The sequence below is a fragment of the Debaryomyces hansenii genome (assembly GCF_000006445.2).
Source record: "Debaryomyces hansenii CBS767 chromosome C complete sequence".
NCBI lineage: Eukaryota > Fungi > Ascomycota > Pichiomycetes > Serinales > Debaryomycetaceae > Debaryomyces > Debaryomyces hansenii.
Genome location: NC_006045.2, coordinates 1,002,847 through 1,029,278, shown reverse-complemented (window position 1 = coordinate 1,029,278; position 26,432 = coordinate 1,002,847). Strand labels below are relative to the sequence as shown.

Below are 26,432 nucleotides of genomic sequence, written 5' to 3'. Positions count from 1 at the left end.
TATTATATTGTTCTATTCTAGTCTATTATATATTGTTAATATAGAGATAGTTACTATATATGCGTGTCATTTATATTATCGTCAATTGTCTTGTTTTTAATTATTAAGTCCGAATTGTCATTGGTATTTTCAATTGTAAACCCGTTTTCATTCGCCAAATGTAATAAACAAATAAAGCAGAAACTAGTTGATATGTCGTTCTTTTCTTCTTTCGAATATTTGTTGGTGAGGTTATTCAAAATTTCGCTAAATTTAGTGGACTCCTCCGGAGCACTCTCCTCTTCCAGATGTTGCGAATTCTTCTGGTTTTCCATGTAGTTCTCAAATTTTTCTACCTTATTATTGTTCAACCCCTCATTATTGAATATGGAGTCACTCTTTAATATTTCCCATAAATTATTCTTTAATAATTTGACATCAACCCTTTTTGCAACTTTTGAAAAGTTGATATGCGTTGGTTTGATGTGGCTCTGACTTGTAACCAACTGCGATCCATACCCATTGAACAATTCATTCAAATCACCCCCTTCCATTGGATCAATGTAATCATTATCATCTTGAAAATTCCCCAATGTATCTTGAAAAAATGATTGATCGTAGGACTTGTGTAATTCTTGTAAGTCTTCACGCAATATATCATTCATTCTTCTCGACCGTTCCATTTCCTCGTTTTCTTTGTACTTCTCAGACCAATATTCTTCATTGGCAAAAACTTCATCAGTCTTATCTTTCATACTTTCATAAGGTACGATTTTTCTTTTGTTAAATGTCTTTAATATAGTCAAAGGTTTCACAAATAAATGAATTAATCTTTTGGTAGTAAAGTGTATATCGTCTGGTAAACGGTGTTTGTCTTGAGTTATCCATTGATGTTTGGGTATTATAATCCTGGCTACCGATTCAGAAAATAGTTCGTCCTCATCGACTTCCTCTTCACTTAAGAAATCAATAGTCAGAATATCTTTCTTTTTGGTGGTAACTTCATGTCTTTGACTTCTTATTTCTCCTTTTTCATTCCTCTTTTTCATCAAATTTCGTACCTTCCAATTTTCATGCCCTTTCGTCCAATTCTTTCTTAATGCTTGATCAAAATATGCTAATAGATCATAATCGGGAATTTCACTTACCTCTTCTATTCCGTCTTTATCCTTTTGTTCTCTTTGAAATGTTTCATCAAATAATTTTTGAAACGTCACATTCATTGAATTATCACCTAATCCCATACCAGTATCGTCGTGGATTTCGTAGTCATCGTTATCAAAAAATACTGAACCAGCATTATCATAGTCGTCATAATGCTCATTCTCATATTCGGCTTTTTGCTTTTCAATTTGCTCGAGAATGTTAGTATTGTCAACACCTTGAGCAACGATGTCTTGGAGAGCATCCATTGACGGACATACTCGAAAGGTATCTAACTCTTCGAGATTATTGAAAAATAGAGTCTCAAGATTATTGATATCAACTTCAACACTATTTACAGGCATATCAATATCATCAATTCCAAATTCTTTTTCTATGTCTGTCTCGTCAGTGTTATCAACTGCCAATGTTTTTGAATCACTCGTCGTATCGAACAATATTCTTCCCGTGGAGTCAATAGATAACATATTCAACAACAAACTTTTGGATCCCCCTTCGTCGAAGTCTGATAATGCCTTTTTGAATACCGGATCAACGACAAACTCAAAGTCTATTTTCTTGGTTCGTATTTGTTCAAATGAGTTAACTAACGTGCTTTCTAATACTGTATTCTTCTTTCTTTGTTTAACCCTAACTTCCTCAGTATCTTCTTCATCCTTCTCATCATCATCATCATCATCATCATCCTCGACGTTCGGTTTATAATATTTGGAAGCTGCCAATCCACTCAATAACCTACCAGTTTCCGTAGCTGCTGAATCGACTCTCGAAGAATATATCTTTACACAGCCGTCTAGAGTGGCAGATGCTTTTTGAAAATTGATACTCTTGCCTTCTCGTAATAGTGATAAATCATGGAAAAAATCAATCAAAGCGAAATTCCATGAATTATTGGCATTGATCTTATTGTCTGTAGCCATTCGTATCCATAGCTCAAAGTCAGTCACATTAGCATTAGACGGTCTGAGACCTGAAACAGGACCAGATTCCATTGTCTGAATTACAGTTCACGATATATATGGTCACTTTATCGTATAGCAATAAGCGAAATGCTGGAATATATACGGATCAAGTTCATCTAATCGATGAGAGAAGATCTGAAAGGTAAACATTCTACACGTGATTATATCTCACTATATTTTTTATTATGATTTTATATAAGTACAGAATACAATTAGTACAAACGATTGCCTTACCATTCTTGTGTTTTAAGCCCATAGACGGACTTCTTAGCGCCCTTGACTGGTTTGATTAATTTCGAGCCTCCCTCTAAGAATGAAAATTTATCTCTTCTAATAGCCTCATATTTAGTAATGAATTCTTCCTTTTGTAAAGTTAATCCAATATCATCTAACCCATTTATTAAACAATGTTTTCTGAATTCTTCAATATCAAAGTTATCGACTAAAACTTCTCCAGTTTCGCTGTTCTTGATTTGTTGATTTGGTAAATCGACAGTCAATTTCTTTCCAGCAGTGGCCATAGGGTATAACTTAGACATGATAACATCTTGAGGAATTCTAATTGGTAATAAACCGTTCTTGAACGAGTTATTGTAGAAAATATCACCGAATGATGGAGCAATCATACACTTGATACCGAAGTCCTTTAATGCCCAAGGAGCGTGTTCTCTTGAGGAACCGCAACCGAAGTTATCACCAGTGACTAATAAAATTTCGGCACTACGGTATGGATCAGTGTTTAATACAAAGTCAGTTTCGACGTCTTTTCCAGTTATTGGGTCTTTGACATACCTAGCTTCGTAGAATAAACCATTCTTTAAACCAGTACGTTTAATTGTCTTCAAAAATTGCTTTGGAATAATAGCATCGGTGTCGACATTGGCCTTATCTAAAGGAGCAGTGATACTGGTAAGAACATTAAATTTGTCCATACCACCAACTGTAGAGATGGTATTCCCGACCTTCGATTTCTTAGCTTGTGGTTCTCTTGGAATATCGTTTAGTTGCTCATCCATAATAGAAGCGGAATCATCGGTAGATTGCTTTTCGTGTTCGTAAACAGCGTCTTGTAATGCTTGGTCTTCGTCTGATCCAATAGAAACAGATGGCTCATCGGTGTTATCGTAGTCGAATTCACGAATATCAGTGAAGTGGCCCTTGATAGCAGCTGCTGCTGCCATAGCTGGAGACATTAAGTGAGTTCTAGAAGCGGCACCTTGACGACCTTCAAAATTTCTGTTCGAAGTAGATGCACATCTTTCTTCTGGATCTAAGATATCTGGATTCATACCTAAACACATCGAACAACCGGCTTCTCTCCAAGAAAATCCTGCTTGTTCAAAGATTTTGTGTAAACCTTCTTTCTCAGCTTGAGTCTTAATCAAACCGGAACCTGGAACGACTAATACTAATTTGACGTTATCGGCCTTTTTATGTCCCTTAGCAACTTTAGCGGCTGCTCTTAAATCTTCAATACGTGCGTTGGTACAAGAACCAATGAATGCCTTATCGATCTTAATATCCTTTAATGGGGTATTTGGAGTTAAACCTTGGTATTTTAATGCTCTTTCCATACCAGATTTCACAATTGGGTCAGAGACTGTGGATGGATCAGGAACCTTAGCGGTGATAGGTAAAGCATCTTGAGGAGAGTTACCCCAGGTGATAGTTGGGACGATATCAGCAGCCTCGATTTGAATATCATAGTCAAACTTAGCATTTTCGTCTGAATGTAAGGTTTTCCAGTACGAAACAGCCTTGTCCCATTGTTCACCCTTTGGAGCTAAAGGTCTGCCCTTGATGTAATTGAAAGTGATTTCGTCTGGCTTAATCATACCAGCACGGGCACCAGCTTCAATTGCCATATTACAGATGGACATTCTAGCTTCCATAGATAAACCTTCAATGGCCTTACCAGCAAACTCAAGGACACAACCGGTACCACCAGCAGTACCAATTACACCGATGACGTGTAAAACCAAATCCTTCGAGGTTATACCCGGAGCTAAGTCACCGTTAACCTGAATTCTCATGTTCTTAGACTTGGCCTGGATGATAGTCTGCGTGGCCAAGACGTGCTCGACCTCCGAAGTACCAATACCAAATGCCAATGAACCAAACGCACCGTGTGTAGAAGTATGCGAGTCACCACACACCACAGTGGTACCTGGTAACGTAAATCCTTGTTCCGGACCAACAATATGCACAATACCTTGTCTTTCGTCGCTCATACCGAAGTATGTGACGTCAAAATCCTTCACATTCTGTTCCAATGTCTTCACCTGTAACCTCGAGTCGTCTTGCTCGATAAATGTATCAATGTCCTTGAAATTAGCTCTGGAGCTGGTAGGAATGTTGTGATCAACCGTAGCTAATGTACAGTCGGTTCTTCTGACCGTTCTACCCGCATTGCTCAATCCTTCGAATGCTTGTGGCGACGTAACTTCGTGCACAAGATGTCTATCTATGTAAATTAAATATGACCCCGATTCGTCCTTATGAACTATGTGATCTTCAAACACCTTATCATATAATGTTCTTGGTTGTGCTGTCATTATGAATGTATGCAATTAATTATATCTTACTAGAATTTGATCTGCAACCAAATACAACGAATGGTGAACTATTTAAATATATTATTCATGTCCATGAACTGTCATACTAAAGATGTGACTAATCCGGTACCGGCGCCTGTACCGCTCCGGTACCGCTCCTTCGTCTTAGACCAATCGGAGCTCGGTTGTTTGTAAGGCCGTTTCTAGTATAATTTTGCAAGTTTGTAACACGCAAAATAAACTGTAACCTGTAAATATTTCATTTCACAGGTTAGATCGGAAAATATAAGCATTTGAGGAAACGGTATTTGGTTTATTAATACTACTGCAATCAATATCGGTTATAGTAGATAAATCAGTTGCTCGTAATATCGTTAAATATGTTACCTCCTGGAAGCAGGCGGTCTAAAATCAGACCACCGAGGAAGTCTTTAGTTAGCACTTCTATTGGGAATTCTAGTGGAGATTCAGTTATCGACTATGACTTATCGTGGTCGGTACTTTCAAATGCCATCACACAGATCCAGAATAAAAATGTTTCTAAATTGTCGTACGAGCAATTGTATAGGAAGGCGTACATTTTGGTGTTGAGGAAATATGGAGCGAAGCTCTATGATGACGTTTCGCTGTTGATTAGACAGCATTTGCTACAGAAGAGACAGAATTTGCTTGCGATATTGAATCTGTCGTCGTCGTTGAATAACTCAATCAATGAGGATTTCATGAAGGCCGTATTGGTGGAATGGGACGAGCATTTGCAGTCGATGAAATTCATCAGCGATGTGTTGATGTATCTCAATCGGGTGTATGTTAAGGAACACAAGAAGCTACTTATCTACGACTTGGGGATCCAATTATTTAAGGATAATATTGTCAAGTACGAGGATAACGAGTTGGGGTCGAAATTGATTGAGATAGTTGTGGAGGAGATTACCAAGAACAGAAAGGGCGAAGTGATAACAACGAAGATGTACATAACCAAGATTATCAATATGCTCGAGTTGTTACTTGAAACCAGCAATTCGGGCAATGACTTGCAGTATGGAGAAAATTACTACCAGAGATACTTCGAGCCTACCTTTCTTGCTGGTTCAGAGACTTTTTTTTATAATTTGTCCCAGGAGTTCATTAATAATGTGCTTGGTACGAAGTATTTGCATGATGCCCACCGTTTTATAAAAGAAGAAGAAAACAGAATCAACTTTTATTTGCCTTCTTCGACGTATCCAAGAATAATAGATTTAATGAATAACATCTTGATTAAAGATAAAATCGATAGAATATTGTGCCTCCCATTCGAACAGCAAGGTTTATCGTATTGGTTACAGCCTGTCCTTTCGAATATTCTTGATCAAAATTTGTCGTCTAACAGAGAAAAACATCACTTCGCAGAATTGAAAATACTATATGAGTTGTTGGGTAGAATTGACCCCGACTACGAGCTTTTCAGAACGCGTTTAAAGGACTTGGTTGTATCCCAGGGTAGTACATTGCCTTCACTTGTTAAGGAGTCAATATCGTTAAAGGATGACAGTACATCAAAGAAGTCGAACGCTAATTCCACTGCTTTTGCGTCTACGTGGATTAATTCTATTTTAGAATATCAAAACCAATTTTCAATGATTATCAAAGAATCGTTTTCCGGGGATGTAGCATTGGAGCAATGTATCACCATGGGTATGAGGGAATTCATAAATGGAGCTCAAAATGCACCCGGTGGTAGTAAAAAATCAAACACATCATCAGGAAACAGTGCTCCTGAATTGTTATCGATTTATATGGATTTTAGGATCAAGCAACTAACGAAGAATCCTGGATCAAGCTCCAAAAATATTCCAACCGAAAATGATAATGACATGAATGGATCGTCGATAGATCAAACTGATGATTTAATTAACAAATCTGTTGCATTTTTGAGATTCATAAAAGATAAAGATGCGTTTGAAGCACATTATGCCAACCATTTTGCCAAAAGATTTTTAAACTTTAAAAATTCACAAGCGGGCAATTCAGCGAGCAATGGAAAACTAGGAGTTGACCTCGAAGAATTAATAATATCGAAATTAGGAGAAGAAATGGGTACAACGTCATTAGATAAGGTCATTAAAATGGATAAAGACATAAAGCTGTCTCGTGACTTGACCAAAGATTGGAGAAGCTATGTGAACCAAAATCATAAGAAATCACTAATAGAATTAGATTTGAAAGTTTGTAATGTTTCAGATTGGCCTAAATCAATGACAAAGGATTATAAGAAGTTTTCTCGGGACGACACTAATAATGAAATTGGATTTATTTGGTCGCGTCAATTACGATCCACCATTAAAGAATTTGAAGAATTTTGGTTCACGAATAAGAGAAACGACAATAAATCGCTCTTCTGGTGTCCCAAATTTGGCTCTATGGACTTGAGAATAACATATCCTACAAAAACATACGATATAAGCATGTCAACATACGCGGGTATAATCATGCTTTTGTTTGCCCCACAATCCACTGATGCAGATGGCAATGAAGTCCTGGCATTTGATGAAATGAGAGAACTAGCGTATGACGAGATCAGAGAGCTCACTGGCATTCCGGAGGCTGATTTGAAGAGACAATTACAATCAATAGCGGTCGCACCAAGACTGAGGCTCTTGGTCAAAATACCAATGACCAAGGAAGTAAACAATAGCGATGTTTTTAAATTAAATGAGAAGTTCAAGTCACCTTCCACCAAGGTCAAGGTTTTGACTGTTTCAGCCTCCTCTAGTGCTTCGAGTGGTACGAAAGTTTCTTCTACTAATGATACCACACTTGCAAAAACAGTTCAAGAAGAAGAATTTGAAGAATTGCAATCAAGTATTCTAGAAGGTCGTAAGATAGAAGTTAATGCTGCAATTGTGCGTATAATGAAATCCCGTCGTACAATCAACCATAACGATTTGATAAGTGAGTTGGTCAAACAGTTGCATAATAGATTCCAAACACTGACTATTCTTATAAAACAAAGAATTGAAGATTTGATTGAGAAAGAGTATTTAAAAAGAGATGATAACGATAAAAGTATATACCATTATGTCGCTTAGGCTATAATAAAATTATTTAACCTGTAAATTTCAATAACCTGTAAAACGTTAAATTTGATTAATTTCTGGACTAACATAAACATATTCGAATAAGACAACGTTCATATACTTGTTTGGGACAGAATTAAGCATGTCTGCTAATGATATATTAGATGTTTTGAATGTCCAAAGGGACAATCAGAACCAGCCCCCAAAAAAGAAACAAAAGGTTGGAAATGAGCAGACTCGTCAAACGGGTATGGCTAGAGAGTTATATAACTTATTAGGGCCAAATACACCGCCAGTTAATATGTCGGTTGCTTCAAGTAACACTGGGGTTAAGGATAAGCTCAACTTGAAGCCATCTCCGTGGACGAGAATGCCATTTACACCAGTTACTTCAAAATCTGGTGACCAAGTTGAATTATTCCATTGGGTTAAAGGATCAAGAGAATTGCTAGAGCAAGAGGAGGCTACGAATAAGAAGCCGTATTTCTTTGAAAAATTCAATACGAAGTTGGATTTGCCAGAACTTATGGATGAAGAAACGTATAATGTGTATATGAGTGAGATTAAGGAGCAAGAAATGAAGCAAATTGAAGAACAGAAAGAAAAGGAACAGAAAGAAAAGATAGATTTGAAAGAAAAGGAAGAACAGAAAGAGAAGGAGCAAGAAGAAAAGAAAGAACAGAAAGAAAAGGAAGAAAAGCAAGAAAATGAAGAAAAAGAGGAACAGAAGGAGGAAGAACAAGATATAAAGATCGATGAGAGCGATAAAAATGACAATGATGAGAAAAATGACAATTCAAGTCGAACTAATAATAATACCATAGAATCTGAAAAACAAGAAGTTGAAGACGAAACCCCACAAGATATCGATTCTGAAAGGGATACTAATAAATGGACATATGAAGAGACAAAACATCTATTTGAATTATGTAGTGCATTTGAGTTGAAGTGGCCTGTGATATATGATAGATTCAGTAACTCAAGCCGTACATTGGAAGACTTGAAAGAACAATTTTTTAGAATAAGTGTTAAAATTATAGAGTCTCAATCCAACTCAAATCCAGCATTGATTGATAGTCTTAAGGCATTCTCGAAGTCAAAAGAAATAGAACGAAAACAATATTTAGAAAGTCTTCTTAAGAGAACACCAGCAGAAATTGCCGAAGAGGAATCCCTTGTGATTGAAGCACGCCGATTTGAACTTGCAGCAAAGAAAATGCTCATAGAAAGATCGCACCTCTTAACATTACTTGATTCCCCCCAAACTACTCAATCGGTTCAACAGTACCAATCATCTCAAGGTTTAGCCAATTTATACAATAATTTGATGATAATAGATAAACACCAGAAGAAACGCCAATTTCAACAACAGCAAAGAGCAAGTAACTCGAATAGCCATGATCCAATCCCTCCCCCAATCCCGATTGCCGCTTCTTCATCGTTTAAGAAAGACCGTAACTTTCAGACTCATCTACAACAATATTTATCAGGCTTCTTAAAACAAAACCCCTCTAGCAATGACTCAAAACAAGAAACTAATGCCATCCAACAATTATTGATGAAGCGATTGACGGTGAAGGAAGAAGAAGCTTATGGATTACATTACCATGCTAATGAGAAGCTCACTCCTGGTGTCATATTGAGATCTACTCAAAGATTGCCTGGTTTGCAACAAAGACAATCTGTATTAAAGTCTGTCAATAGTATTCTTCAAGAATTGGATATCCCTACAGCAGGTGGCACCAGCTGGAAACCGGTTATGCCTACCAGAAAGACAATGACGAAATATGATGAGTTATTAAAGTCTGTGGTTGCATTATTAGATGTTAAAAAGGGTAGAGATAAATTAGAATCAGAAATCAGATTAATTAAAAGTCAACGGGGTTTACAATAAGCTCACTGATTGTATATTATATGTATCTTATATTTATTATAATGCAGAATATTTGTAAGTATAATTAATGCAAAATGTTGGATGCTGTTGTAGTAATAATCCCTCGGACGGCCTAAAAGCTAATATCCAAGGGTAATGATGTGGAGAATAATTCACTCGATACCTTAGGCCGAAGAATTTTGATCAACAGATCATAGGCATGATCTGAGGATGCTTTAAGTTTAGTTAGATTATCCTGAGTAGTACTTTGTAGGCTATTGCCACTAATCACACTTCCTGGTTGTTGGATATCAAATAGAACGTACGAGGAAAACGGAATACACAAATCGATGATTGAATTGTCGGTATTAGAATTATCATACGCGTCGATGAAATCATTTATCGTGCCTAACACCAGTGCTCTATCCTTGTATCCATCATATAAATAATATGCTTCCCGAAGTATTGCGAACGCAGCATTAAATGATTGTAGTTGGTAAGCCTCGTACACCTGGGATCTTTCTTCATTCTTTCTTCTCAAAGAGCCCAAATCTACCAACAGTCTAAGGAATTTTTTGAAAACTTGTTCTGATGCCAAAACCTTATAATTTTTTAGTTTCAAATAAATATGTTCCATTAACAGAGATACAAAAATCCACCTCTCGTTTTGGTTGTTGGCCACAGATTTCATATAAATACTAATAAGATGATAAAGTAAATCAAAACTTTCCAAAGAAATATATTCATCTAGTATTAAACTAACATTCTTTTGGAAATAAATAGCTGATGATAGCTCATTATTTAGACATATTAGCTTTTCTTTCAATGGCAACACATGCCATCTATATTCATTTGACTCGAGTTGTCTGATACCTAATTTTCTTGATAATGAGCTATATTCGTCAATAGATTGAATAAATTCAGCGCAATACTTTTGTACTGTTTCCACCAATTTTTTGCAATAGTCCACATAGCTGCTAGATAAGTAATGTTTGTTGTATTCCTCATTTAGTGATTTGATTAGCTCTTCTAAATATATTATTTTCGTTGCTTTTGAAAGCCTTTCATCTTCGGCGATGTTAAAAATAATATTAGAAGCTATGAGCAGTTTAAAATTCAGCATCTGGAAAGAAGTTAGTTGTTCTGGAACGTATTCTTTTTTAAAAATAAAAAGGCGATAATGAGATTTCATCAACAGGTTAATGATCAAAGAAAGGTACGATGACGTAGAAAACAATGCCAAACTCTTTAATAATGCTAAAATAATACTGTCGACATGATTCGAGAGACCTGTAAACGATAATAATTCATTATAGAAGAACAATACAAATCTCTCCCGCAGATAGGCATTCCCAATATATGGGTATTTCTGCAAAACCAAAACATTCCAATTTACATCTTTTAATATGGAATTACACCGAATCCAAACTTTTATAGTTTCCTCGATTATTTCAGTGGCACGGTCCTCTGTTAATTGATTCTGAAATGGAAATCTACCCATTTGTGTATGCAAAAAAGAGAAGCATTTCTCTTGGACAATATATATCAATTCAAAATTCTTCTCAGAGATATTAAATTGTTCTGCCTTAATAATGTTAGTAATTGCCTTTAATAATAACTTCACAAGTGAAACAGAAATTTCATCTGTAAATTTGCTAAATTCAAGGCGTCTAACTAATGCAAAAAACATGAAATGATTATTAAATGCAAATGTACTATTGATATTAGGGACAAAGTATCTGTCCAAATTAACCAAAAGTTGTTTCCATATTCTTTGTACCCCTGGCAATAATACATATAAATCTATCATGGTTTCTACCATAATTTGATACGAATCAACCGGGATACTATTTCCCTTACTTGTTGCAATATTGGAATACGTTTCTAGTCCATCATTCGTAATATTATACATTCTAATGTCGTTTGAGGATTTTATTTGCTGCACAAGATCAAGAACTTGATTTCTCAAATCAACATCAGAAAGCTGGGATAGAAGCAAGATGAAATTAAACCGATTGACAAACATAGCAAAGCTCTTTGAGCCCTTTTGATAATGATAGTGACTTGACGTAAACAACTTACTAATAAGTCTCTTTTTATTTCCGCCATATGGTAAACTTGAGACGTAGCAGTACAAAAGATGCATAAACTTTTCAAAAAATGATGTATTAGGGATACTATCTCTTGTGATTAAAATGTCTATCAATTCTGGTTCATTTTTCTCGTCATCAAAATTGGAGAACTTACGAGCAGTTATGGCCGAATAAATCGCAGTTATAAGCTTCTCTTCAAATGGCCATGAAAGTCTTTCATTTAAAGAATAAATAATTTCAATAAATCTATTATGAATATTAGAATTATCATCCGATTTATGAGCATTGTAAATAATGTAGAATGATGACCAGTTGGACTTACTAGTTGGAATAAGTGATGCCATGTAATATAGCATGTCAAACATACCTAATGATGGCAATCTTAGACTAATCAAACGATTTAGCGCTTTATTAATTGATGGCCACCAAATTTCATCATTATTTTGAAATAACAAATACATCAAGTGTAAAGATTCAAAGTTTAACAGCAGCATTAATTCATCATCGCTTGCAGTCAAGATATCAATATCCATGAATTGAAAATAAAGTGTCCAATACTTCACACAGTATCTATTGTAATCAGTATACCTCAATTCGATGTTTCGCCTATCTAGAATATTCCTTTGAGATATTTGAACAAAAATATAATACAACAACAAAAAGTAAGGAAAGAATACAAGTTTCTTGGGAAAGTTGTCTTTTTTCCTAATTTTACAAAGATCATCAAGGAGTTGAATAAGATAGGTCCATGAATTTTCACCTGGATTTTCTTGTAGTATTAAAAACCACTTGATAATCCCTTTGATAGCCTGATAAATTTCTTTGCTTAAACTTTCATTTGAGTAAATTTTCAGATCACTAAGCAATCTTGATAGGCGGAAAAGAAGCTTTTCACAATTCTCATTGGAATCAATCTTATCAATCAAAGTAAAAGAATATTTTTCTCCCATAATCATTATTACAAATGAATCTCTATCATATATGGAACATACGCCCAATTTTAAGGAATGTATTTTGTTCATGTCAATGTCATCAAATATGATATTATTTGATATATCAACATTATGGATTTTATCATGTCTTTCGGCATATTGAAGATGGCTAGGTAAAACTCCTCTTTGGTTGTAAGAAAAGTTAATGTCTTTCGTTTTAACAAATCTATTTGTACTCTCAGCTTCAAATGCAGTAGTGCTTGCATTAGGAGTCCTCAGAAAATAATAATCGGTTATTAGCATGTCTTTTTGAGATTTTTTAGAGTTTACGACAGTATCTATGCCAGTTACATTTTCCGTGCGTCCTTTCTTTATGTTCTTTATCTTCTTTTCGCTACTCCCAATTCGTTTCTTCTTTAATTGCCCAAACGAGACCTTATCAAACCCCTTAGAAGGAAGTCTTGAATTGTTTGTCTTTCTATTATATTTTCGTTTACTTATCCCAGCTCTTGAACCCGTAGAATTTAGACTATTTGCGCTTCCTGTCGCTACAGGGGATTTCCGTTTTCCCAGAGTCCGGTCTATACTTCTACTATTTACATTTCTTCTCCTTTTCTTTCCTGTCGTATTATACTTTCGAGGAATAGACGAGTATACGAACTGTGGATCTATTCTGTTGTCTTCTCTAACAGAATCACTGTCATCATTATACCTCGATAATAGATGCATATTTTCCCCATAGTAATCTGTTTGTGAATCTTCTTCAGTCCCACTCTGTGTTTCTAACACGCCTGTGTTTTCAATATCGTTTTCAAAATTGTTTTCAAAATTGTTATCAAAAGATATTGAATTATAATCATCATATATGCCTGTATTGCTAGATTCTGAATAATCAGAAAAGACATCAACGCTTTCGTCCGATTCAAGATTATCTGTATCAATCAATAAGAGATCTGGTTGGTTTTCTGAAGGTTCATAATTATGATAAAATGCTGGAGAATCATGATAATAATTGTCGTCATCAACAAATGTAGTTAATTCATTTTCTAAATTAGTGACCCGATTGTTCCTGATATTTGATTTTTTAATTGCTAGACCCTTTCTATACTCGTTATCATTCCGTTTCCTATGATCGGTCTTTGATCTCTTAGGTCTGTATAAATCTAATCTCTTTGCAGATTCGGGTAATGTTCCCCGTAACACATTCCTTTCTTTTCGAAATTTTCCCCCAACCCTCACCATTCTATCGCTATCTTCTGACTCATCAGTACTCAGTGGATTATCCACCGGTATCTGTTTGTCTGAGGCTTCGTCCTCTTCGTCATCAACAATTATGGAATGATTTTTACGGCTGAGAAATAAAATGCTAGAATCTGATTCACCCAGTTCACTGTCAGATGAAAAATTAATCTCGTTCGATTCTGCTCTGTTACTGATCTCCTCGGGGAAACTGGGCTGGCTAGTATCCTCGGTAAACTGAGACGATAATTCCAGATCCTTAACAAACCCGGGCCTTTTGCCCAAGAAAACATAGAAGTTCTTTGCCTTATACTTCTCATCGGTCGAATATCTAGACCTCTTTTTCAAATAGATTTGATTCAATAATCTTACTATTGCGCCTAAATCAGACGTTTCCTGATACATCTCGTTCAATGAGTTGATGCTGCTTAGTCCCAACCAATGTGCCTGATCCGCTATATACGGATGGGTACTAGCAAAATTCCTCTTACGAAGGCCACGTCTCGAATTGTGGTTAATGTTGGATTCCTGAAGTATCTCCATATCATCTTGTTCTAAATTATGTCGTATTCTCCCCATGTCTCCAGTATCCACCTGGTCGGTATTATGTCCTGATATTCCAGACCTTTCCTCTACTCCATGCATAGCTATTTCTCTAGTTGCATCGTCTTGATGTGCCCCATCACCCAAAGTACTTGCAATGGAAGCAACCGGTTCCATTGGCGACTCATTGATGGTCTCGGGTACTAACTCAGAAAACCGTGTTCGTCTTAATTCGGAACAAATCAGCTGTCTTGTGGGTTCTGGCATATCCCGTAGAGTCTGTGCAACCTTCAGGTACGATATTACGCCCGGCAGTAAGAGTAAATCTTCTTCATCTTCTGAATCCGTAATATAATCGCCCATTATGCCATATGCTCAATGCCGCTATGATGGTGTAGGCTTAATATTGCAATCGTTCTAATCTTGATGAATACGCGTGTAACTTGAAAGTGAACGATTGATAATGATCCCGCTAAATTGTGGCTAAATAATATTTAGACGCTCTGAGTAATATCTGGCTATTTTTAAATGTAATAATGACTTGTAAGAAGCTTCAAACTTGCCGTTAACTTACTCCATATCTATTCATTTTTAGTATTTACATTACTGAAATATATTCTATCACGTGAATTTTGCATTTTTTAATGAACATTAGATGAGAGGCCAACCAAAGAAACTCCATTGCAATAAGGATAAAGAGATACGTTACTATGGACAATAGAAGGGTATTCCGCTCTTATAAAGAGAAAGTGAAGGATTCTGCAACACCATATGCTAGGCCTAATAATGGACTATTCTCTAAGATGAAGCTGTTTCTTACTGGTGCATCGCTTTGGTCCAACCATGAAACCGCCGGTCACGATGACCGGATCGCTGATAATACAATTCCTATGGATATCGAGAAGGGTGAAAAGGTTGAATCAAGTATCAAACCTTTCAGCTTTCCAGAGCCAGATACAAGTTTATTCAAAACTCCGTTAAAATCCAACCAGTCGAAAGCTCCCAATCAGGTTTTGTCCAGCTTCTTTCAAGACAAGGGTGACAAGCCTCTTACAGAGGTAGAATACGAGGGAATAGTGAGTTTGTTGGCAAAATCGAAATCTGCGTCCAATACGCCAAATAACAGTGTTGTGTATCGAGGAGATGGTGGATCGAGGCAATTTGAATCTATTGCTGATTTAACGGACCTAGGGAATAAGGACGCCGATACATCAGCATTTAAGTCGTCTGGTTCGAATTTGTTTACCACGCCCTACAGCCAAAGAACGTTAAAAAATACCAGTTCGAATGACCATGTACTCTCGACCCCCGAATACAAGCCAGTGTATCATACTATCAACGAAAATTTCAACACCAAAAACGTTCCATCTGTAAAAAGGGTTTATCAATTTTCAGGTTTGCCATCGCCGTATAGAACTAGGATAAGGGCCCCGAGTCTATCGGCTAAGCCAAAAGCCCCAACGAAGAAATCGCCATCCATTCCAAAATCTCCATCAGCCCAAAAAGCAACTTCAAAGCCTATGAGTAATGCTGCAAACTCATTATTGAATATTTTAGATGGTAACACTCATTCCGAAGATGTTGAAATGAAAGATGCATCTAACAATAAGACCGATATTATTGAACAATTTTCTAATCCATACCATAGACCTCAGTCGGTCAAAAAGCCTAGAAGTCAAGATAGCAATAAGTCGCAATCTTCCATCAACGCAAGCACCCCGATAAAAAACAAGAAGAATACGTTGCTCACTGCTGACGATATCAATAAAACTATTTCCTTCGACAAGTCCGAAGAATTGCCTAAAGAAAAGACTACTACCTCAAGGAACAACGAAACTCCAATATCCCAAAGCCCATGTGTCCCCTCTGCACAAAGCAATGATGGCAAACCAGATTCCAAGTCCACCAGTAACCAATTCAAATTCAACGTACCAAAAGAAGAGCCGAAAGTCGCTGACAAGGGCACTAATATCGCTGCGAATGGCACCAGCGAAAAGCCCAAAGATGTCAACCAATTCCCTAATAATCAATTTCAAACAAAGACAAATGGCTTCTCGTTTGGCAAAACCACAAAACCAAATATCGACTCTAATCCAGTGTATAATATTCCCAGCAAAGACCTGGAGTTCATATTTCCAGAAATAATACAAGCAGAAGTTAGCTTGGACTACCACAAGGTCAACAAGTATAAGTCTTTGTTCGAGTTTTAGTATTGTCTGCTTGTTATATAGCACGTAATGTTTAATACATATCTTTATTTCAAGAGTAGTTATAAGTCGCCCTGTATATAATAGTATACGATCTGAAATACAAAAAAAACAGTAACCGATTAATCTTAACAATTGGTCTATAAGCAAAGGTCTTTAATAATGGCATCTGAGTTGAATTCGGTTCTTTTGATCGGTGGTGCAGGTTTTCTTGGATTACATCTTATCGAACAATTTTATAAAAATTCTCCAAACACCAAAATACACGTCTTTGATGTTCGTCCAATAGCTGAAAAATTATCACCTTATTTTACATTTCCAACTAATGAAATTGTCTTTCATCAGGGTGATTTAACGTCAGAGACAGATGTTGAAGAAGCAATTAAAAAATCACAATGTGATGTTATCGTTCATTCAGCTTCACCTATGCACGGACTTGCACAAGAAATCTATGAAAAAGTGAATGTTGAGGGTACGAAGAATTTGATTAAAGTAGCAAAAAAGTCAAGAGTAAAGGCATTGGTATATACCTCATCGGCTGGTGTTATTTTCAATGGGCAGAACATCCATAACGCCGACGAATCGTGGCCATATCCAGACGTTCATATGGATGGTTATAACGAGACCAAGGCATTTGCCGAAACAGCAGTAATGGAAAGTAATGATCCTAACGGCTTGTTAACTGTTTGCTTGAGGCCTGCGGGTATTTTTGGACCTGGTGATAGACAATTGGTACCGGGATTGAGAGCAGCCGCAAGATTAGGCCAATCTAAGTTTCAAATTGGAGACAACAACAACTTATTCGACTGGACTTACGTTGGAAATGTAGCTGACGCACATGTGTTAGCTGCGCAAAAAATTTTAGATAAAAGCTTGTCCCATAAACTTGGAGGTGAAACATTCTTCATCACCAATGACGCGCCTACTTACTTTTGGACTTTGGCTCGTACTGTTTGGAAGGCAGACGGACATATCGATAAGTACAACATTGTGTTGAACAGACCTGTTGCTATAGTTGCAGGCTATTTATCAGAGTTTTTTTCGAAGTTATTGAAAAAAGAGCCCGGATTGACACCATTTAGAGTTAAGGTTGTATGTGCTTATCGTTATCACGATATATCCAAAGCCAAGGATGTTCTTGGATATAAACCGCAAGTTGACCTTGAAACCGGTATTAAATATACCCTAGACTGGATGAACGAATCTAGTTAATCATTATGTACATTATATAAATAGGGCATTCGAACTGTGAATATGATATTATCTCAACCACTCTGTAAAGATCTATTAATAGACGAACCTATACTATAATTGTGCATCGCCTGATTTTGATGAGTCCAACCACATATGTGTCGCTGTAAACCTGGCCCAAGTTGTGCCACAAATTTAGTCGGTATTGTTCGTCTAACAAAAACCCAGCTTTCATGCCCCAACCTATAACGAACTTACTATATTCTGTTTAAATAAGCTTTCCTTGACGTCCTTCATGTCCGCAACACCCACCAAGAAATTATTCCGCCTCTGACACACTTCATGTTCTGCTTAATTGCATTAATTTTAGAATTTAAACTACGATTTTTAACTTTCGCATAACATATTGAACTGCCACGATTATTGTGTCTTGTTTAGGTCTTATACCAAACTTGGGTCCAAAACCAGTATTTTGGTAGAATCGCGATTGAATCTAACAAAAAAGAAGCTTCCAATTCCAGACTTCGCAATTCTGCGACAAAGCTTGCTAAGACACCACTTGATAGACCCTAAATTTCCGGATTCGAATCCTATTTGTAGAGGCTTATTCGCCTAGCTGGCACCATTTTCCAAAATGGATATTAATTTTGCTCTGTTAAGTAATACTCCAGCTTCGCCACCTAGCGCCACTTAAGCGCGAAATATGTACCTGCATTCTTGTGAAAGGTAAATTTTAAACATATTTTCATGTCAACAGTGATCAAAACTCATTTTGATTGTTTGACATCAATAACTAGGAAATGATTTTGGGCTCTCAATAATAACCCATTGTTACATTTGATGAATCAATAGCCCTATTGACTTAGTATACTCAATTTCACACGGATATCGTGTTTCGTGTATTAATAATTTTCGAGTAATGAAAGATGGTCGAATATATATAAGCATATTTGTTCTGCTGAAAAGTTGGACAAATTTGTAGTGAACTTATTCTAATATCTTTGTTCATTTTTCCAATAGTTAAGTGACTTAACAATACATTCGTTATATATAAGAATTACTATACAAAGATGTTTAAGTTACCGTTATTGTTAGCTTTCGTTTTTGGTTTATTGACCTGTCAATTAGTACTCGCAGAAGATGTTCCAGAAGTCGAAGTTGTGGGTAACAAGTTTTACTTCAAAAACAATGGTTCTCAATTCTTGATGAGAGGTATTGCTTACCAACAAAACACTGAAAATTCTACTTCTAAGGAATTCGTTGATCCTCTTGCTGATGGTGATGCTTGTAAGAGAGATGTTGAGTATCTCCAAAAGTTGAATACCAACACATTAAGAGTTTACGCTCTTAACCATTCTAAGAACCACGATGAATGTATGAAGACTTTCGCTGATGCCGGTATCTACATTATTGCCGATTTATCTGAACCAGAACTCTCTATTAAAAGAGATAATCCATCTTGGGATTTGGAATTATACGAAAGATACACTGGTGTTGTTGATCAATTTGCAAACTATTCTAATGTTTTAGGTTTCTTCGCAGGTAACGAAGTTACTAACAATAAATCCAACACTGATGCGTCCGCCTTCGTGAAGGCTGCTATCAGAGACACCAAGAAGTACATTTCAGATAAGGACTATAGAGCAATTCCTGTTGGTTACTCTTCAAATGATGATGAAGATACTAGAATTGCAATTGCTGACTACTTCTCTTGTGGTGATCTTGATGAAAGAGCTGATTTCTTCGGTATTAACAACTACGAATGGTGTGGTGATTCCAGCTTTAAGTCTTCTGGTTACGAAGAACGTACTCAGGAATATAAAAACTTGACTATCCCTGTTTTCTTCTCTGAATACGGTTGTAATTCTAAGAGACCAAGAAAGTTCACAGAAGTTGGTACCATTTTCAGTGATGATATGACTGATGTGTGGTCTGGGGGTATTGTTTACATGTATTTCGAAGAAGCAAACAAGTATGGTTTAGTCTCAACTAGCGGTGACGATGTTAAAACATTAGATGACTTCAAATATTATTCATCTGAAATTAACAAGATCTCTCCATCTTACGCTAAGAAGTCCTCTGTTAAACTGGCTTCTAATACTCTTTCCTGTCCTGCATCTGCCTCGACTTGGAAAGCTGCATCTAAGTTACCTCCAACACCAGATAAGGATACATGTAACTGTATGTCAAAGACATTGGAATGTGTGGTTTCTGATGATGTTGATGAAGAAGATTACGGTGACTTGTATGGAACTGTTTGTGGTGATATTGAGTGTGACACTATTAACGCCGATGGTGAAAAGGGTAAGTATGGTGCTTTCTCTTATTGTTCCACTAAGGATAAATTATCTTATGTCTTAAACGCTTACTATGAAAAGAATGGCAAGCTGAGTTCTGCTTGTGATTTCAAGGGTTCTGCTTCTATTAATAAAAAGGCATCTTCAGCTGATAAGTCCTGTTCTTCAAAGATTTCACAAGCTACTAAGGGCGGATCTAGTTCTTCTGGTTCTTCTGATTCTAGTTCGGGTTCTGGTTCGAGTTCTGGTTCGGGTTCTGGTTCGGGATCAAGCTCTGGTTCTGGTTCCGACTCAACTTCTACTAGGCTGTCTTCTGCTAACTTATCAATGAAGAGCATTTCAAAGGGTGAATTATTGACGGTTGTTGGTATGGTTACCTGTCTCGTTGGTGGTATCTCATTCGTATTAGTTTAATCGAGTGAATTAATGAGGATGTATTTTATATATAGTTGTAATAAATTTATTAAATTGTAATCTATATCTGTACTAACTCGTTACCATGAAAATTTCGTTAAGTGCTTTTGCGTCCATGACGGACGCCCTTTTCTGTTTGATCCACTTTGATCTGACAGACAACCTCGTTGCTATTTGTTGGTTTAATTGCTCTTTTGGCATGAGCATGCTATCACGGGTCACTTCTTTCACCTCTTTCTTCTCTTTCTTATCTTTCTTATCTTTCTTATCTTTCTTATCTTTCTTCTCTTTCTTCTCTTTCTTCTCTTTCTTCTCTTTCTCCTCGTTCTTATCTTTCTTCTCTTTCTTCTCGTTCTTATCTTTCTTCTCTTTCTTCTCGTTCTTATCTTTCTTCTCTTTCTTCTCTTTCTTCTCTTTCTTCTCTTTCTTCTTCTTCTTGATCTCACTATTTTCCTTCTCGGTCTTCTTCTCTTCTTTTTCCTTACGGTCCTTCTTTATTTTTTTCTTCTTATGCTGCTTACTATCTGAACTCGTCGTTGATTCTTCGCTTGAGTCTACTGAGTCTATTTTTCTTTTCTTTGTGGTCCCTTTATCAAGAAGCTTTTTAGCTTCCTTGTCCCATGTGCTCTGCAAAACTTCTCCTTTGATAAATTGGATTCCCCATTTACCATTAATAATATTATCTTTTCTTTTTCTTTCGATTTCTTTGTTTATTTGATCCTCTTTCCCATTAAGTCTCCCGAGAATCCTTTGGAAAACGTCTAAACCAGAGCATTCACCACTGTCGAATTCATCGGTCTTCTGTTTCTTAGCTAGTTTAGAACCTAATCCCAAATTATCATCCTTTATGGAAACCTTGACGTGTGAAGTCGTTGCATGCTCAACTAAACCCAACCCTTTACCTGGCTTCCAGCCCATTCTTTCCAAATATTGATGGCCAAATCTGGAAGTATCATTGGACCAGTTGGTGTTTCTTGGATCTAAACCGAATCTTTGTTTCACTTTAGTTCCCGCTAAACCCATAATGTTACAAATTGACTCTTATTCCTCTGTCTTCCTTCGATACTATCAATTCTAGTTACAGACTGAAAATAAAAAAAAAATTTAAAAAAGAACTTCATATGCGATGTATTCCTGTGTATAATATTACCTAAAATAAATCTACACTAATCAACATTTCTAATTACCCTAAAATCAGCTCAATAACCTAGAATAGAAAACCAATCGTTCTTTACCCAATAGCCTTGGTTCTTGCCCTTGTGTATACAATTAGTTTTCGAAAGCCACTTCATGACACAATGAAAATCTGAATACCCTAATACTGGCCGCAACTTCGAATAAATAATAAATTCGGGCACACCTGGCCTGAACACTATATAATAAAGGATGCTTATGATAATCTTTGTCCACATTTGAGTATTAATATTTCCATTCAAATCAAGCCATATGTGAGAGCAAGCTTTTCCTGTTGGTATTGGCGTACTCTTAAGATTTTCTTTCTTTATATCTGAATAATTACCGGTTGCAATGATATCACAAGCTAACTTTTCTTTATCAATCAATCTTGATTCATACCCGTTGAATTTGTACGGCTTATCGACACGAATCAAATCAACAACTTCGTCTGAAAGAAAATGCAAAAGCGTTGCCATTTGACCACTTAGAATACCATGCGATAAAATAAGGCCCTTGGATGCTTCTGATACAATTAGCATATTATTCTTAAACTCGGCAGCCTGATTGAAAAATTTACTAGTAAAAATCTTCAGGATAAACGCATTATGAACTCTATCGGTTAAAATAAATCTCGTATTCGAGTCATCCAAAGAATGTGAAAGTTCTTTATCTTTAATGAGCGCTAATGACGCTTCTTTTATAGCTTCGTCATCATATTCGGATAATATTTGATTCACTCTATCACTAGAAAATCTATCTTCCGGTGTGACAAATATAGCCTTCAAAACAGTTCTGTGCTCATCGTACTTTTCTTTTTTAACTTCCGGTATCTTATCATAAGCGAAATTTGTATTAGAAAGAATTGCTTCTTTACGTCTCATTGAATTATCTTCAAGTTGTTCAAATAAGTCTTGCTGATGGTCACTGTATTCTGAAAATATATATTCTTCCAAATTATCAATCACAGTATCATACAACGGAGATTTATCTACCACTTCTAAAATTGAGCTGTCCGTGTCCCTCCATAAATCCAAAAAGAATTGAATATTAATAGTTTCTAAGTCACTAGCAGATACAAACCCATTTTCTATACCTCTCATTACGACATACTCAAATGAGTCGATACCCTTCATTACCGCTGGTAATCCGCCAACAAGTTTTCTAACCAGAGTCCATTTCAGTTTGATTTCGCTTGCATTTATATCATTGAACAACGTAGCAATTTTTTCAAAATCAATCGCTCCTCTTTTGAAAGTCCGAGAAATAACAACTGCCCTATATAAGGTAGTCGCGTCGGATTTATCGAACTTGATAGGCATACGATGTTTGGTATTAGATATGCTAGTTGTTCCATTTCCCTTTTTGGATGTTGCTTTCCTTTTCCTTTTTGACTTAGACGAGACAAGAGATGAAAGTGGGTCTCCAGCCTTTGCATCAGTAAGTTTTACATCAACCTTAGTAGATAAATCGTTCTCTTCTTTAACAGTAACCTTCTTTTGTTTAATATTCTCCGACACATGTGAGTCTCTTTCAGATAACGACTCCAAACGACCTTTTCTTTCCTTCTTGGTTAACGATATTTGAGGTTGAGAATATATAGTAACCTCACCTTCAATTATACGTCTGCTTGGTTGATTATTTGGTCGTAACCCTTTATCTATCAAACATTGTTGTTTCATCTCCTCAATCTTTTCATCCAGCGGTTTGAGATCAGGTGAGGTTAATATCAATAGCTTCCTAGAAATAGGCTGTCCAGATCTAATAAATTGAATATCTTGAACTTCAAGTTCGCCATTATTTATCAATAACGATACATCTCGCGCTAAGGTTTTTTTATCCGTAATAGTTGAATTGCGGAGTCGTTTATCCAATAGACGGCATAAATTAGCCGTAGTATAAGTCACTCCGCCTAAATCTTTGATTATATTTATTAACTCGGTTCGTCTTTTTATTGCTTTTAGCGATCCTGAATGTGTAGATGGTTTAGAGGATGCAACCTTTTTTCTTTGAAGTTTCAAATCCGAATCAGCTGGCGGCTTAATGGACAGTATATCACTTAAGCTTATGGGACCACTATTATTGAATTCTTCCTTCTCATCTGAAGGAATTGTTTCAACCATTGAAGATCTCCCATCCAGCTGATATTCATCACTACCTGGTAATAAAGAAGCTTTTGGATAGGATTCTATAGCGTCCACGTTATTAGTACCATTTTCAGCTTTTTTTTTTGGTCTTCCCCTTGGCTTTTTAATTTCGGCTTCTCCAGTAGAATTAATTCTAGCTTTCTTAAGAGATCTCTTGGTGTTAGCATCCAGTTTTCTTTTTTTAGAGTTAACTAACGATCCCTGAGGAACTTTTCCTAATGGTTGAAAATATTTCTTATTCAAATTTTCAAGCGAACTATTTTCAACTGTCGACGTAGTCTTCTTACTAGATTTTGGCTTTTCAGAAGGTAATGATCCCGAATATTGCGTACTAAAATATCTATAAAACTTGAACTTTCCTTCAAAATCATATGCTCTAATTATAGCTGTTTGATCGTAAGCATCACTATAATTTTTCAAAGCCTTTGATTTTCCATTATCAATTACATAACTGGTCAACGAATCCAATAATTTTATAATTGGGCGATAATCTGATAAACCCGTCAAGTTCCGTATTAATTCCATTGACGTAGCCCCATGTTTTTCTGTACTCAAAATGCCTTGATATAGTTGGTTTGATAGAGGAAATATAGTATTAAATGTTGGGATTATGTCATTTTCATAATCATCATCATCTTGGTTTGGATTGTCGTCAAGCTCATTAAAAAAATCAACATAATCAGAAATTTCATCCGCATCTTTAGGAATATCTTTAATATACTTGATGCAATAAACTAATTGTGACTGGTTTGGGTTTTTCACCATTAACCTTTCTGCGTATCCACGCTTATGAAGATATTCAATTATACTTCTAAAAAACTTTCCTGATGACCTTCCGTTATCCAACTTGAGCTCACTTTTCAAATCCTTAAAGCCTCTTAGTTTATTGGGCGCATTTTTTAATGATTGCATGATGAATTGCTTTAATTTACTAACGTTTCTTGAGCTATCAAAATCTTCACCAAAATCAGAAGGAGCCAACTCAATTTCATCTTCACTAAATTTCTTATGGATACACAAACTGGTGTGTTGACTAGATTTCTCATTATAGACATTTTTCTTTATGATGAACCCCAATTCTTCTAATTTTCGTAATCTTAAAGTCAACGACCTAGGATCTTGGCCTGTAGCTTTACACAAATCCGGTGCATAAATGCCATTCCGGCCATACTTTGCTATTTCACATAATAATTGAAATGGATACTCCCCTAGTTGAAGCTTTAATCTTTTTGAATTTCCAACACCTGTTAAATATCTCCATTGCGTTTCAGAACTAGGCATTATTTTAAGGGTTCTTTCAGAACCCACTTCTTCCAAGAAACTCTTATAGCTTGGCAATATCGCCACAGGACGATCACCATCAATTATATACAGATGATGTATGATATCCGATTCATTATAGAAAAAGAGCCATTGCCATATTACTTGTTTTTGAAAGTCATCTAATGATGGCAGCTGCAACTTATGTGCTACTTTCTCCCACATTTCAAATAATGAAATACCATGCTGACCAGAGAAAGCAAGTGTTTCTAAAATATGCGAAACTAGCTCACTTGGAGGACACGAAAACAGCATACTAAAGTACTATTTAGTAGTGATGCTTGGTGTTATTAGACTACTACATGTAAACAAGAGGAGGTTCCATACAGTTTTCACGTTTTCTCCGTGTTGGTGTACACACGACTGTAATGATGACGACACCGGCAATTTTTTACGATACTTGAAGATTCCGTTTTTCTTGGTTTCTTTATAATAAACTTTTTTAATGAAGAAAAGATGTTGTCAGATGACGAACCTTTAAGCTTATCCTCCCACGCTTTAGCGGCTCTCGAAGAGTTCAAAAAAGAGGAAAATGAAAGACAGGAGAATTTTGCATCCTTATACAAGAAGTCTGAAGAGGACTTTGCAACTCAAAAAGATATTACTATTGATACCTTCCAAGAAGACTGGCAGCTTTCTCAATTCTGGTATTCTCATAATACGGCCGAAATATTGGGTAAGGCTTTATTAGAAGGAGCTGATGAAGATACAGTTATCGTTATTGCAAGTGCACCCTCGGTGTATGCAGCGATTAAAAAATTTCCACCTGAAGAATTACCGACCAAGCACATTTACATCCTTGAATACGACAGAAGATTCGAAATTTTAGGTGGATCTCACTTCAGCTTTTATGACTATCACAAACCTCATGAAATCCCCAGTCACCTTAGAAATAAGTGTCATAGAGTTTTAGTTGACCCACCTTTCTTGGAGGAAGAATGCCAGACTAATTCCGCTATTGCCGCGCATAATCTTCTCGTAAAGGACAAAACTGAAAGAACCATTAATGGTGACTTGAAATACAAATTAGTCACCTCCACTGGTGAAAGGATGAGAGACGTGATTAAAAAAAACTATCCCGATACATCCATCACCGATTTCTATCCAGAGCATAAAAACGAATTAGGCAATGAATTTAGATGCTACGCTTCGTTCGAATGCTCGCAATGGAAGTTTACTTAACCACCTACGTCTCTAATAATAACCCCAGACGTACATTTTCCTTGTTTTATTTAGGCTGTTCTCCCTATTGCTTTTTTCCTATCGCTGAAAAGTTAATATTAA

At 36.2% G+C, this 26,432-nt stretch overlaps 11 protein-coding genes across 11 annotated transcripts; 6 read left to right on the top strand and 5 right to left on the bottom strand. All coding sequences in view use genetic code 12, as the record gives it.

Annotated features, from left to right (window-relative positions):
* Positions 1-53: 53 nt before the first annotated feature.
* DEHA2C11682g (DEHA2C11682p) lies at positions 54-2,135 on the bottom strand (the record flags this gene model as incomplete). The annotated part of the gene is made up of 1 exon (XM_458183.1): positions 54-2,135. The coding sequence occupies one exon, from the start codon at positions 2,133-2,135 to the stop codon at positions 54-56; it is 2,082 nt and encodes a 693-aa protein (XP_458183.2).
* A 200-nt stretch (positions 2,136-2,335) lies between these two features.
* Positions 2,336-4,660, bottom strand: DEHA2C11660g (DEHA2C11660p; the record flags this gene model as incomplete). Its single annotated transcript, XM_458182.1, has 1 exon — positions 2,336-4,660. The coding sequence occupies one exon, from the start codon at positions 4,658-4,660 to the stop codon at positions 2,336-2,338; it is 2,325 nt and encodes a 774-aa protein (XP_458182.1).
* A 380-nt stretch (positions 4,661-5,040) lies between these two features.
* Positions 5,041-7,731, top strand: DEHA2C11638g (DEHA2C11638p; the record flags this gene model as incomplete). Its single annotated transcript, XM_002770153.1, has 1 exon — positions 5,041-7,731. The coding sequence occupies one exon, from the start codon at positions 5,041-5,043 to the stop codon at positions 7,729-7,731; it is 2,691 nt and encodes an 896-aa protein (XP_002770199.1).
* A 130-nt stretch (positions 7,732-7,861) lies between these two features.
* DEHA2C11616g (DEHA2C11616p) lies at positions 7,862-9,613 on the top strand (the record flags this gene model as incomplete). The annotated part of the gene is made up of 1 exon (XM_002770152.1): positions 7,862-9,613. The coding sequence occupies one exon, from the start codon at positions 7,862-7,864 to the stop codon at positions 9,611-9,613; it is 1,752 nt and encodes a 583-aa protein (XP_002770198.1).
* Positions 9,614-9,725: 112 nt separating this feature from the next.
* On the bottom strand, positions 9,726-14,762 carry DEHA2C11594g (DEHA2C11594p; the record flags this gene model as incomplete). The annotated part of the gene is made up of 1 exon (XM_458180.1): positions 9,726-14,762. One exon carries the CDS (start codon positions 14,760-14,762, stop codon positions 9,726-9,728), a length of 5,037 nt encoding a protein of 1,678 aa, XP_458180.2.
* A 347-nt stretch (positions 14,763-15,109) lies between these two features.
* On the top strand, positions 15,110-16,609 carry DEHA2C11572g (DEHA2C11572p; the record flags this gene model as incomplete). The annotated part of the gene is made up of 1 exon (XM_458179.1): positions 15,110-16,609. One exon carries the CDS (start codon positions 15,110-15,112, stop codon positions 16,607-16,609), a length of 1,500 nt encoding a protein of 499 aa, XP_458179.2.
* Positions 16,610-16,768: 159 nt separating this feature from the next.
* DEHA2C11550g (DEHA2C11550p) lies at positions 16,769-17,818 on the top strand (the record flags this gene model as incomplete). The annotated part of the gene is made up of 1 exon (XM_458178.1): positions 16,769-17,818. One exon carries the CDS (start codon positions 16,769-16,771, stop codon positions 17,816-17,818), a length of 1,050 nt encoding a protein of 349 aa, XP_458178.1.
* A 1,049-nt stretch (positions 17,819-18,867) lies between these two features.
* On the top strand, positions 18,868-20,508 carry DEHA2C11528g (DEHA2C11528p; the record flags this gene model as incomplete). The annotated part of the gene is made up of 1 exon (XM_458177.1): positions 18,868-20,508. The coding sequence occupies one exon, from the start codon at positions 18,868-18,870 to the stop codon at positions 20,506-20,508; it is 1,641 nt and encodes a 546-aa protein (XP_458177.2).
* Positions 20,509-20,580: 72 nt separating this feature from the next.
* On the bottom strand, positions 20,581-21,531 carry DEHA2C11506g (DEHA2C11506p; the record flags this gene model as incomplete). Its single annotated transcript, XM_458176.1, has 1 exon — positions 20,581-21,531. One exon carries the CDS (start codon positions 21,529-21,531, stop codon positions 20,581-20,583), a length of 951 nt encoding a protein of 316 aa, XP_458176.1.
* Positions 21,532-21,707: 176 nt separating this feature from the next.
* Positions 21,708-25,403, bottom strand: DEHA2C11484g (DEHA2C11484p; the record flags this gene model as incomplete). The annotated part of the gene is made up of 1 exon (XM_002770151.1): positions 21,708-25,403. The coding sequence occupies one exon, from the start codon at positions 25,401-25,403 to the stop codon at positions 21,708-21,710; it is 3,696 nt and encodes a 1,231-aa protein (XP_002770197.1).
* Positions 25,404-25,604: 201 nt separating this feature from the next.
* Positions 25,605-26,330, top strand: DEHA2C11462g (DEHA2C11462p; the record flags this gene model as incomplete). Its single annotated transcript, XM_458174.1, has 1 exon — positions 25,605-26,330. The coding sequence occupies one exon, from the start codon at positions 25,605-25,607 to the stop codon at positions 26,328-26,330; it is 726 nt and encodes a 241-aa protein (XP_458174.1).
* Between the last annotated feature and the right edge of the window lie 102 nt (positions 26,331-26,432).